Raw genomic sequence first — 13,770 nt, 5'->3', positions numbered from 1 at the left:
CATGGTATCTAGTAAAAGTATGATGTTTTTATAAGTGTTCCCTTCCCATTGTACACTGCTGTTTAATGCTGACAAAATTGTTGTATAGTATTTATAAAATGTGCTTGGTAATGACCAAACTAATGCTTTAAAAATGGCTTCTATGAATGCTGGCTGACGAAACTCTACCAATTAATAATATCTATCCTATGTGGGGATTATAAAAAAACAGGATTGTATTTAAGCACAGTGATGAAATAGCAACTCCGGCATATGCTGTGTGTAAGGTGTTTTTTGTGGCTGACGCTGCTACTCTACAAACTAAGTGGGATTTTGGTATTGCTTTTGTTGGCATATAGAACAAGTGAAGTCACTCAGTCCTGTCCGACTCTTTGCGACCCTGTAGACTGTAGCGCACCAGGCTCCTCTGTCCATGGGATTCTCCAGGCAAGAATACTGGAGTGGGTTGCCATTTCCTTCTCCAGGGGATCTTCCCGACCCAGGGATCAAACCCAGGTCTCCTGCATTGCAGGCAGACGCTTTAACCTCTGAGCCACCGTATCTTACATAATTGAGGATGCATATTATGCTGTTGCTTTTAGGTCATTTTATTTTTTGGTGAAAAGGATTTCCCAATCTGGCTAAGGTTGTATGTTCTTTATTTCTTATTAAATAGTTAATTAAGACCAGAATGTCGTTTAACTAAAATGAAGACCCAGATACCAAATACATTTTAAAATTCTTGAGCTCTGCATGAGTGACCAAACTCTTTTATCCTAGCATGCCCCCAAGTCCCTGGAACATTTGAATATCTGTGCCTCCTCTCACCAGAGTAGTGATCTAAAGCCTCTGCTTTCCTTGGTGGGAGGGGGAGAGAAGCCCACTCACGGGCAGCTCTCTTCAGTTTACAGTGCGCCTGCAGACGCAGTTTCTTATTTGATCTTCACAGCAGTCTTGGAAAGGAGCAGAGCTGATATTATATCCATTAACAAGTGAGAACATACGGGTCCCAAGACATTCGTGAGTTGCCCAAGCTCACATTGCTACTAAATGGATAACATGAGGCTTAACCCCAAGTCTTCTGATTCTAAATCTAAGGCTTTCTCACTCTCCCATGTTCTTATTCCCATTATAAATTAACAGACCCATTTAGTATCTTATCAAATATGATGTCAATCAATAAGGCAGGTGGATTTCTAAAACTTTTTTGATTCTAACCACCACATAGGCATTTAGGGAAGAAAAATTGTAATGTGGGGCCTGCTTATCTTTCAGTCAGAGACTCTGGATCTCTTGTACAGTGTATTGATCCCAAATTGTTTTTATTTAAGAAGGGTAAAACAATATGAAATGTTTTATTCTAACACAAAAATGTATCCGTGGAAAAGTGATAAAATTTGCAGTGGTAAATACCATGTGAGATTTTAATTGAAAGTATGAATACTTTATTAACGTTAAAAAGGGATTGCCGAGAACTTCCCTGGCGGCCCAGTGATGGGACCTTGCTTTCCAATGCCAGGGGTGCAGGTTCCGTCTCTGGTCAGGGTTCTAGCATCCCACATGCCTTGTGGCCAATGGACCAAAACAAAGAACAGAAACAATGCTTTAACAAATTGAATAGGGACTTTGAAAATGGTCTACATTAAAAAAGAAAAATCTTAAAAAGAAGTACCGTGGTGTTCTTGCATTTCACATGAGGTCTCTTTATTTAGTTGTAGATGCATGTAGAACTTTTCCTTACCTAGTTATGTGAGTTTCCTCTGCCTTTGTATCTTCAAGCCTTTTGGCCTCTGTTTATAATTGAATATGACTGAACACTCATGATTTAAAAATGTATTTATGACATTATGACTTAAAAATATGTCATTCATAGACTTTTTACCCAATTACAGAGAAAACATTGAACTCAGGTTCTGAGCCATTGGTTCTGTGGCTCAGACATGAGACTACGTTTTCATTCCAAAGCAATCAGCATTGATGTAGCTTTCTGGATTATCATACCTTCTTTGTACTCTCAGGGTTGTCTTGAGGCATCTCAGACATGTGTGGAAGCATTTGAAAACCATAACAATATGTTACATGCTTTCATTCATGCATGAGTCTTCTGATTGAGAGTTGGACTGTGAAGAAGGCTGAGTGCCGAAGAATTGATGCTTTTGAACTGTGGTGCTGGAGAAGACTCTTGAGAGTCCCTTGGACTGCAAGGAGATCCAACCAGTCCATTCTGAAGGAGATCAACCCTGTGATTTCTTTGGAGGCAATGATGCTGAAGCTGAAACTCCAGTACTTTGGCCACCTCATGCGAAGAGCTGACTCATTGGAAAAGACTCTGATGCTGGGAGGGATTGGGGGCAGGAGGAGAAGGGGACGACAGAGGATGGGATGGCTGGATGGCATCACTGACTTGATGGACATGAGTCTGAGTGAACTCCGGGAGATGGTGATGGACAGGGAGGCCTGGCATGCTGCGATTCATGGGGTCGCAAAGAGTCGGACACGACTGAGCGACTGAACTGAACTGAACTGAACTGAACTGAGACTTTTTGTCATAAGACATTTTGCTCCATGAGCTCATAAGTTGGAATAGACCAGGAAAACACTTAAATCCAGCAAAGTCTTGCAGATAAGGAGTGAATGGTTGGTGGGAAATAAGCCACCATGGAAATAGCAGATGAAACTTGAAATTTTTTTCTCAGTTTAATAACCAGTCTCTTCATTCTTTCATCAGTATTTATTGAACACCTAGTGAGCACTAGGACACCATCAATGTTCACAATTAGTAAATTAAGATGCTGCTGCTGTCCTCCAGGAGCTTACAGGGGAAGACAGTTACAGGCAAGAGACAACATAGGTTAATAAATATAAAACTCTGAAATATGTCATAAAATATTTTGATGCATATAAATGTAAAACTATATTTTAATGATGTATAAATTATATACAGTTTAGATAACTTTAATTACCTAAAATATGGGTCTGTTCTACTTGGTAAACCATCTGAACATTCCCTACGTTGATATTAGAGATCTCTTAAGGAAAGCACCTTGCTGCTGCCACCTTGATGCTAGTCCCTGGTGGCTGGTATTTCTTAAGAGGAGAAACCTGGGTTTGAATCCTAGCTCTGCCACTTTTTAACTGTTGAACTTACTTGTGTCTCGGTTTCTTTAACATTTTTTCCATGGCATTTTTATGATTTATGTATTTATTTCTGATTACCCGGGGTCTCCATTGCTGTGCATGGGCTTTCTCTCGTTGCAGTACACAAGCTTCTCTTTGTGGTGGCTTCTTTTGCTGCAGAGCATGGGCTCTAGGGCTCGCAGGCTACAGTAGTTGCGGCACATGGGCTTAGTAGTTGCAGTTCCTGGGCTCTCAAGCACAGGCTCAGTAGTTGTGGCGCATGGGCTTAGTGGCCCCATGGCATGTGGAATCTTCCCAGACCAGGGCTTGAACCTATGCCCTCTGCATTGGCAGGCAGATTCTTAACCACTGGACCACCAAGGAAGTTCTGAATCTCAGTTTCAGTGTCTGTGAAATGGGAATAAAGATAATACCTACCTCACAGTTTACTGTGAGGACTGACTGAGTTAATATTGAGTTGGCCAAAAAGCTCACTTGGGTTTTTACATAACATTTTGTAGAAAAACCCGAACAACCCACTATATGCTAGAGTGCTTAGTTGAGTGTCTGGTACACTTCAAAGGCTATGCAAGTGTCCTTGGCAGCTATCATCATCGTCATCATCATTATCGTTATTGTTTGGCAGGATAAAAGTAAATTGAGTAAAGTTCTCAAGAAAGAATTTTCTCCTCAGCCCCTGAAAATTACTGTAAATGTCGCAAGATAAAGGAAGGAAACTAAACTTTTGTTAATCATCAGCTATGTGGTAGGCTGGACTTCCCAGGTGGCTCAGTGGTAAAGAATCTGTCTGTCAATGCAGGAGATGTGGGTTCAGATCTCTGGGTTGGGAAGATCCCCTGAAGAAGGAAATGGCAACCCACTCCAGTATTCTTGCCTGGAGAATCCCCATGGACAGAGGAGCCTGGCGGGCTACAGTCCATGGGGTCGCAAAGAGTCGGACACGACTTAGTGACTAAACAACAACAATGTGCCAGGCAGCTTACTAGGATTTTACCTGCATTTTCATTTAATCCTTACGCCAGTGCTCTGACGTAGATGAGAAAACAGGCTTAGAGAAATTAGATTGCTTTCGTAAGGTCTGGTACGGCCACTGTGATGATAACTGGTCTCTGTTACTCTGCATCCTATACTCTTCTTGCCTTGCACATGCCACAAAGCCTGAGAGTTCAACAAGTTTCACTTATAATAGGTACAATTGGAATTTGCTTGTTTGGCACTTTATCTCTAATAACTATTTAAAGGGATGTCTTCTACATTTTTAGTTTGGTCCTATTGCAGTGATTTGTTCTATATATCTGAATTTTCGCCACCCCCCCATTCAAAACTATATTACAATAGTATAAACAATATAAATGGGACCTAGATGGAAACTATTTGAATGAGGGTAGTCTTATTAATAGTTTGCAGAATTAATCTGACCCATTATAACTTTCCAGTTTTCAAGATCACCGTCATAAGTATTGAAGTCACTGCTCGACAGATTAATAGCTATTTCATAGGTCTTTTACGCTTAGCCTCTGTGTAGTTATGTATACTAGGTGCTCGGTATAGAACTGATTGTTTTGGCCAGCTTTTGGGTACATCCAGAATGAGTTCAAGTAACTTGGATTTTAAAGTAATTAAGTTAACTTTTAACCATTTGCTGTTTTTATATTAAAAGCAGGGTTGAAAATTTGGACAGGAAAGAGGGAAATTTTATGAGGAATTCCCTGGTGGTCCAGTGGTTAGGATCCTGTGCTTTCACCGCCAAGGGTGTGGGTTCAGTCTCTGGTTGGGAAACTAAGATCCCACAAGTGGCACGGTGTGCCCCTCCCCCCAGCTAAAGTAACAAGGGAAAGGATATAGTTGTAAAACACCCATCCATACAGTGTCAGCTTAGCTTCCTGAATAAGGTTGCCTCAAACCCCCAACCTAGAATGTGTGCAAGTTGTAAGCTCTTCTCTTCCTAAAAATATTTGTGTATTTCCTGGATTTTCAGTTCAGTTCAGTCGCTCAGTCGTGTCTGACTCTTTGCGACCCCATGAATCACAGCACGCCAAGCCTCCCTGTCCATCACCATCTCCTGGAGTTCACTCAGATTCACATCCATCGAGTCAGTGATGCCATCCAGCCATCTCATCCTCTGTCATCCCCTTCTCCTCCTGCCCTCAATCCCTCCCAGCATCAGTCTTTTCCAATGAGTCAACTCTTCGCATGAGGTAGCCAAAGTACTGGAGTTTCAGCTTTAGCATCATTCCTTCCAAAGAAATCCCAGGGCTGATCTCCTTCAGAATGGACTGGTTGGATCTCCTTGCAGTCCAAGGAACTCTCAAGAGTCTTCTCCAGCACCACAGTTCAAAAGCATCAATTCTTCGGCACTCAGCCTTCTTCACAGTCCAACTCTCACATCTATACACGACCGCAGGAAAAACCATAGCCTTGACTAGACGGACCTTAGTCGGCAAAGTAATGTCTCTGCTTTTGAATATGCTATTTAGGTTGATCATAACTTTTCTTCCAAGGAGTTGCCATCATGCAATTGCTTCTGCCTCCTGGGCCCTGTTTTTCTTGCCTTGTGCCTCTGATATGCAGCATAATGTCCTCAGATGGGATACTTGGCTTCTTCTCTGATTCTCAGAAAGGCCCTGTTCATACACAGCATTTGTGTTCTTAGTTAGTACACCTAACTGAAGAAAGGAGGAAAAACGAGTGAGCCCTATATTGCATTCATGCAACTTCCCTTTAAGGCATTCTTGTTCTGAAAATGTTCCAGACCTCCCTTAACTGGAGAACTTCACCTCCCCCTCAACCCCAGCTTCACTCTGCTATACTGTTCTTTTCTTCTCCTCCTGTTCCTCTCATCATCCTTCTCTCTGTTCCTTTCAGAGATAAAACAAGTTCTTCTCCTCATCTAATGTAAAGCAGTTCCCCTTTCTTGACCATCATTCTGGGATCTTGACAGCCATTCTTCAGGGAACCATCCATCCCAAGGGGACTGGACCTGAGTGGTGGGAGACCCTATTGAGGGAACCTGTTTTCAACAAGAGAGTGTCTTCTAAGAGAAATTCTTGTGTTAGCTATTAGGATGGCAAAATAGAGAACTTTTCATCTTGTTACATGGTGGCAGACAGTGTATTAATTTCAAGTTTATTGAATCCTGCCTCTTGAATACAGTGTGAGAAACCTAAAAAATGATTGTGCACGTAATGTGTCCAAATTCTAGATAGCTTAGACTAATACAGTGTTCTTGTGCATAGAATGTATGCTGCTTACCTAAAAGACATGAAGCCGCCTAACACAAAGATGTCACCACTTGGCATCTTGCATCATTACATGTTTCACTTACACAGAAACAATTTGGGCTTTTGAAACACAATTATTTTTGTTGCCATGAATTTGTTTTGTTTTTTTCTGACAGTTTCAAGCTATATGCAAGGGCAGTGTGTATTCTTTAAAACCTAAAATAAACACAGAAGTGCATCTTTTCAGGAAGTAAACCTTTCATACTTCCATCAGTCTATTCATAAATGACTTAATATTTGCTCTTAGTGGAAAAAAAAATTGCAGCTTTTTATCCTCACTCTTTTACCTCAGTTTTGAAGACATGGGGAGTTCACTAAACTGCACTGTAATATACTGATCCTGTTTTTTGAATTTATAAATAAAATTCATGAAATTGTTTTTCTCTTGCTATATAGCAGCCTGACCTGACAGATTTTTCCCCCCGTAGGTAATAGAGACGAGGAGACCTAACCAATGACTGTGGAGTAATATGGAAGAAGATGGGAAAAACTTGTTTAATGGGTAAGAAATAAAACTGTAATAAAAAGTTGTTCGTGGAAACTATCACAGCAGTATTATGTAATACTAGGCTTCAGTAGGTGGCCAAGATTGGTATCCTGTTAGGGCGAGTGCTCAGCCACTGTCTTTGTCTTATCACCATTCTGAACTTTCATCGCCTTCTTTCTTCTTACCCTTGTGACTTTTTAAATGCTGTGAATTAACTTAAGAGGAGACACAGCTATATTTGAAAATAAACACAGGACCTGGAGACCAGCCCCCATAGTAAAACAGTTCTTGGGTAAGTCTTGACGCTTACTGTTGGTTGGATAGAGACCATATCTGTCATGACCTGTCTAGAGTGTTAGCAGCCCCTTCTCACTCCCCAGATACTGCCGGCTGCTGTGATGTTAGGCTCACCCTGGGGATCCTGTTCTTTAGCCAAGTGCAGATTGTGTGTCAGGTGGTAATCAAATAGAATTCTACGGAAAATCCAATAAAAAGGTGTTACTGAGTTTATGATATAAAAATTTATACAAGTCCGTACATGCTTATTGTCAATAATTCAAACATTACAAAGAACAAAAACGTTCTGTTCGAATCTTAGCCAACCCCCCCACCCCGCCCCATATATGTAAGTGCATGATGTCTTTTTCTTTGCCTGCTGGTTAAAAACTTGCACTTAGGAACCAGACTGTTTTTGACTAGCCATTAGTAGCTTGACATTCGGGCAGGTTAATTTCTCTTTGCCTCAGTTCCTTGAGTATAAGTGGGAACAATAAAATGCCTATCTCATAGCGATGTTGAAGATTGATTAGTTAATCTATATTAAAAAAAAACTTGAAAGAATGCCCAAAATATAGTGAGTGCTCAGTAAATGTTAGCTATAGTTTTCTTATGTATCCCAGTTAGCATTTTTATGTACCAGCCTTCTATAGATGAATCTTGTGATACACTGCAAGAGGTAAGCCTTCTTGGATAAAGTCAATCCTGATGTCAAGGATTTTTAATTTTTTCCATGAGTGTTTCCTTTCTTGGCTTCAAGCTTCATTTCTCGCAGAGTATGCTACAAGACTGTGCGTGAGAATAGAGTTATACACCCTCATCTCTTACTACATATCATATGGTGTAAATAATGCTTACAGGTATGTAGGAATTATCAAGCATCTTCGGGCTGTGATAGTTTTATCTTGCCCATAAAAGTATCTGTGTCAAAAAGGATGCACAGTTCTCTTGTTTCTAGATAGCTGTGTTACATTTTCTGTTAAGATTCCTTTAATCTATTTTGAAGGACAAATCTTCTTGAGTTTTCTTTTCTTCTTGTTTCACAGAATCACAATAGTTTTGAAAATGTCTGGTATCTTTTCCATGGCTAGTCAGCACTTCCTTAGGTGATACAGGCAGCTACTTATTTTAAGAGAGAAGGACACTAAAACAGTCATCTCTTTTTAATATTTCCCTTTTGTATTGTTCCAGGGCTCTATTAGGTTATAATGGGCAATTTTTTTCTGCTGTGACTATTTTAGAAGACAAATATATAAAAACAGAGGTTGACATTCACTGAGTATTCTGTGTCAGGCACCATTTTAAGTGCTTTTCTCATTTATTCATTAGTGAATTTAATCCTATCATCCACTTATGCTGCTGCTGCTGCTACTGCTAAGTTGCTTCAGTCGTGTCTGACTCTGTGCTACCCCTCAGACAGCAGCCCACCAGGCTCCCCCGTCCCCGGGATTCTCCAGGCAAGAACACCGGAGTGGGTTGCCATTTCCTTCTCCAATGCATGAAAGTGAAAAGTGAAAGTGAAGTCGCTCAGTCGTGTCCGACTCTTAGCGACCCCATGGACTGCAGCCTACCAGGCTCCTCCGTCCATGGGATTCTCCAGGCAAGAGTACTGGAGTGGGTTGCCATTGCCTTCTCTGCATCCACTTATGAGGCAGATGCTGTTATTATCTTCATTTTAAAAGCTGAGAAAAATGAGGCATTGATTAACTTGCTCAAAGTCACATCACAAGTGGCAGCTTCAGGATTCAAACCCAGGTCCTCCACTCTGGAGCCTGTGCTGTTAACCAGTGGGGTGCTGGCCTAGTTTTTGATCAACTTAGAAGATTCGCTAAGGTGCACAGGGATTTAAGTAAGATAATAAAGTCAAATATCACCTGAAAAAGTCACCATAACCGATCTGTTTCTGCTTGCTTGTGAGAAAGAAAATTTTAAATCATGCTTCTTCTTAAGTTTGGGAAAAATAATGGTGTGAGATGATGTGAGATTCACAAATAATTAGTTTTTTCTTGACCATACTTAAATGAATACAACTGTTTTACTTCTTTATGAATTGTTTGTAGTAGATAGAAATCACCTGACTCTAGCTAAGGAACAGTACATGTTAAGTGAGTTGATTTGTAGATTACTATTTAATTGCTGCTCATGGAAACATACAGACAGAAGGACTGAACTGTGCAGCAGTTTGTAACTGGTTGGTAATTAGAAATTGTTCTTTTGTCCTGTTAAATAATATTTGACTGACAGTCAGCAGGAAGTTGTTGAAGAGAAGAAAAGGCAGGAGAAAAGGCAATATGGGTCTTGTAATTAGAGTGTCACTTATAAGTGATGATCTAAAAAAGTAAAGGTACATGAGCAGCCGACATTTATATAGGAACTGGAAGGAGTTAGAGTCCGTGGTTTTTGGTTTTTGTTCTGTTTTGTCTTGTCAGAGAGAAATACTGGCTTTTCTTCAAATAGCAATTTCATTTCCTGTTGAAATATGGTAAAGTACAAAGAGTAAGCAACATTTAAAGTAACACAAGCACACTGACGAAATAGTTCAGCTTTCCTGTAAAGTGTGGCTACAAGCAGTGATGTTTCCCCCTCTCCATCTTTTTGAACTCTCTTTCCTTGAGAATCCCTTCTGAATGTTCGTAACAGTGATGGCTGTTAGTGTACTCTTTGCCGCACTTAGATACTCTTTACCACAGTGTCTTAAAGGGTGGCCAGGAGCCCCTGAAACTTTCGGGAGTCAAAGCTAATTTCATAACAGTATTAAAACATACTTGCATACGAGTATGCAGTAGAGTTTTCCAAAGACAGCATGATGTACAAAGAATGGAGGGAAGAGATAGGGAGTGTGGGATCTACATATATTCTCTGCTATATTTAAAATGGACAGCCAGCAAGGACCTGCTGTACAGCACACGGAACTCTGCTCAGTGTTATGTGGCAGCCTGCACAGGAGGGGAGTTTAGGGGAGAATGGATACATGTATGTGTATGGCCGAGTCCCTTTGCTGTGTACCTAAAACTATTACAATACTGTTAATTGACTTTACTCCAATATAAAACAGAAAGTTTAAAAATAAATAAACACATATCCTCTTCTCTGAAAGAAAGAAAAAAAGAAATAGCAGAATCCAGCTGTCTTACTTATTCCAGGCATTTAAAAGATTTATAAAAATGTAACATACAACCACTTTTCTCACTAGATATATAATGATAATTACTGAGGTTTATTTCTACATTAGCACATTACAATGACCCCAATATAGGCAAGAAAGTCATGGCGCTCTCTCTAATGACTGGGCGGACTGTGCCTGCCACACAGCATCCCATGTAGATTCTAATGACATCCCAGTTGAGTGCAGCTGTGTCCCCCAGATTAGAAAAGTGAAAATGCTGTTCCTTTTTCATAGTTGTGCTAGAGGATATGATAAAGATTACATTGGTTGTTTCCAGCTTTGGGAGGACCAGAAGGCCTTCCTGGACAGCCTTTTATTTTTCAGTATTAATTGAGCATCTGTGATGTTGCAGTCTTGTTTTAGGGCTGGAAATGTCAGTGAACAACAACAGCAAAAAAACCCCTCTACCCTCATGGGGCTTCCATCCCAGCCTTTGAGTCTTTTGCTGTAGTAACAGCTCCCTCTTGAGGGCAGTCTGAGTTCATGGCAGTGTAGCTATGGTGGGTCTTGAACACTGACCGCTGTTTCTCAGTGGCTAAGAACCGAGAATAAAGTGGGAGCTGCTTGACATTTTGCAATTTTTTTTTTAAAGGCACCAAACGGTTTGGGATTTTTCAAATCTTATCTAGAACCCCAATATAACAATAAAAGTGGGCCTGTCCAGTCACCAGTATTGTGGTTGTTTTAATCTTATCTTGTTTTCAAAGTTAGCGCCACTTTTTTCAAGAAGTGTAACTTTTAAAAAAATTCAGTACCAACTGATGTTAAATTTATTCTAATTATTTTTTATTTGTTGAAGGAAAAATATTCAGATATGTGTGAGATTTTCATTGCCTGGTGAGTTGCTCCCAAGACTCTATAATTTGTTTAATAGACTTTTATACAGAAGGAGACTACTTCGCTCATTAGATGGAATCACTTAATAATGACTACAAGGTTAACTAATGCGGCCATCAGACTCCTGCTCAGCATTTGGATGTCTCTTGTATCACTCACAACTTCAGCATTTCTGAATGCACACGACTGGGAATACCATTAGAATATTAATGGAAAAAGAAGCTGACGTGCAAAATGTGAATGGCCAAAAGTCATCTCTAAAGATTATTTTAACCTTTTTAATTTCCAGGAGTTCTGCATCAAACTTGGCCTTCCAACTTAAGAAATTCTCAACTGTATCAGGAATGCCATGAAATAATTGCTTTCCAGCTGCTTCTGCTTCTTTTTGTTGCTTTTCTTCTCTTACAGTTTTTATTTGATCTGCCCTTTCACTTAATTTTTCCTGCATCGCTGTCACTAAAGAGCATCACCATACCAGGGCTTTCTTCTTGCCTGAAATGCTGATAATTTAATGTCTGCGACATTATTCATAATTTCTGTGAAATTATTCTGCAACATCATTATCTTCTAGGTTTACCTGGGAGATTATTTCCTAGAAGGGCGCTTCATCCAGGTACTTCTTACTGTATGTAGATTTGAGGATAGTCTGGACAGTTTCATCACTTTCTTCGGCCTCAGATGTTACAGTAATGGTGAAGCTGGGTAGATTTTCTGATAACACTTAGCAGGACCTTGTCAAGTGAAGCACTACTGAAAGAGACTGCGGTCTCAGGAGAATCCATTCATATTCTGGAATACTCTTTGTTAGGGGGGGTTGAATTAATGTACAATCAAGCTGTGAAGGAATTATGGTAGCTTGCATGGCTCCTTGCCATCGTCTGTCATGGGGACCCTTGATCATGCCCATGAATTGCCTAGACATCCTGTCTGCTGTGGCATTGGCTAAGCAGGCTCAGATGCAAAGATCCAGGCTGAGAGGCCTGTGGCCCAAAGCCAGACCAGGAGCAGCACCCGACACTGGCCTCCACCACCTCCCTTGGCAACCTTCTAAAAGGAGAAGGTAACTTCTGAATCCATACCTTCTTCACTTACTGCCTGATCTGTGTGCAGCGCTCCCGCCTACTGTCTTTCCTTTGGCAGTCCCTCAGACCCGTCTTCCCGAGGAAAGCTTTGTTTACAGGCCCCTGAATGACCTTGCTTGTTCTTCCCCAGTATTCTATAGACTATAATAGCCAGAAGGACACAACCACAAGGTCAGTTAATAAAACAAACAATATAAGCAGGTTCATATGTAGTAAAATAGAACTGTTTATAAGTAGCTCTAAAAAGCAGGTGGCAAAAAATAAAAAATAAATAAAAAGCAGGTGGCTTCTGTTCTGTAGATCAGCGTTTCTCAAACCCATGACGTGTGTGTACCACTGCATGGTTTTTACCAGTCCAGTAACATCTGTTGAGTTAACTTAATATTTTTCTGTAAACCAGATTACTTTTTTTTTAACCTAAAAGCCTACTTCCTCACCCTAAAAAAGATACCTACGGAGATATGGATTTTCTATTATTTTATAAGACACATAACCATATATGACTACTGCGTTTAAAGATACTTGCCTCTGGAGAGTTCCATTTCTGGATAAGATGAAGTAAGCATACTCTGCCTAGTGTCTCCCGCTGAATGCAGCTAAAATCCTGGATAGAACTCATGGACCAGCAATTTAAGGACTCTGAGAAGTCAATAGTAGCAGGTGGATTAGAAAAGACCAGAATTTTAAATACAGCTACGAATATCCCCTGGCCTGGGTGGAGTGCAGTCCACCCTGGAAGTGGGAATCAGGCATGGAAAGAGAGAGCTCTAGAAGAAACCCTCCAATCTTGACTTGATGGGGAAGGAGACTTCTAACGCTCAGAGAAAGAGGTGTAGAAACTTCCTCCCTTAAAAAAGCATCCCTCCCTTCTCCCAGGCCCCAGCCACCAGGCAGTCTTGTGGTGTCGTTGCTGGCAGTGACAGCAGCAGGACCCACAGCCGCCTGAACGTCCTAAGCGAGGGGAACCGTCCCCTCCAGTTGTCGGTGTTGTTTGGTCACCAAGTTGTGTCTGACACTTTGAGACCCCATGACCTGCAGCACGTCAGGCCTCCCTGTCCTTCACGGTCTCCTTGAGTTCCCTCCAGTTAGAGAAGCGATAGTCCTAAAAAGGACCCCTCACTTTTTTTCTTTCTCCTTGTCTTCCTGCTGCCTAGTTCTCAAAATATCTGAGAGAACAGGATAGCAAAGGCCTCAGCTTTCTGGCTGGAAGACAGAAAGGAACTAAAAGGTACCTAGGAAGACAGTGGAGGAGGAGGAGCTCAGGAAACCAAGCCTTCAGAGTTATCTGTGCACTCCTGGGTCCCCTCCTTAACACGCTGCATGAATCTGGTCCTGAAGAGCACACAAAAACTATTAGAATTGACTATGCGATAAATAACTGCCCAGGGCCTAGACTGGCCACTGGCTAGCCCTCATGCCAGACAGTGCTAATATTTCTGCAAAGGCTTTCACTGAGGAACTGATATACTTTTATTTATTTATTTATGGCTGTGCTGGGTCTTTGTTGCTGCGAGGCTTCTTCTC

General features: G+C 41.0%; 2 protein-coding genes across 10 annotated transcripts in view; both read left to right on the top strand.

Moving 5' to 3' along the window:
* USP49 (ubiquitin specific peptidase 49) overlaps nt 1-13,770 on the top strand; it is a 68,781-nt gene that overhangs the window by 21,116 nt on the left and 33,895 nt on the right. For all 9 annotated transcript variants that reach the window (XM_027958997.3, XM_060403174.1, XM_060403177.1 and 6 more), the window contains one exon: nt 6,827-6,900. The gene's annotated coding sequence lies outside the window, so the exon portion shown is untranslated. The remainder of the gene's footprint in view (nt 1-6,826; nt 6,901-13,770) is intronic.
* Nucleotides 1-13,770, top strand: part of MED20 (mediator complex subunit 20) — a 72,502-nt gene that overhangs the window by 38,644 nt on the left and 20,088 nt on the right. The window contains exon 4 of the mRNA XM_042237281.2: nt 6,827-6,900. Within this exon, the coding sequence (XP_042093215.1) occupies nt 6,827-6,856 (30 nt within the window). The 3' untranslated portion in view covers nt 6,857-6,900. The remainder of the gene's footprint in view (nt 1-6,826; nt 6,901-13,770) is intronic.

This window comes from Ovis aries, chromosome 20 (assembly GCF_016772045.2).
Source record: "Ovis aries strain OAR_USU_Benz2616 breed Rambouillet chromosome 20, ARS-UI_Ramb_v3.0, whole genome shotgun sequence".
Classification (NCBI taxonomy): domain Eukaryota; kingdom Metazoa; phylum Chordata; class Mammalia; order Artiodactyla; family Bovidae; genus Ovis; species Ovis aries.
This window is presented reverse-complemented; position numbering and strand designations above follow the sequence as displayed.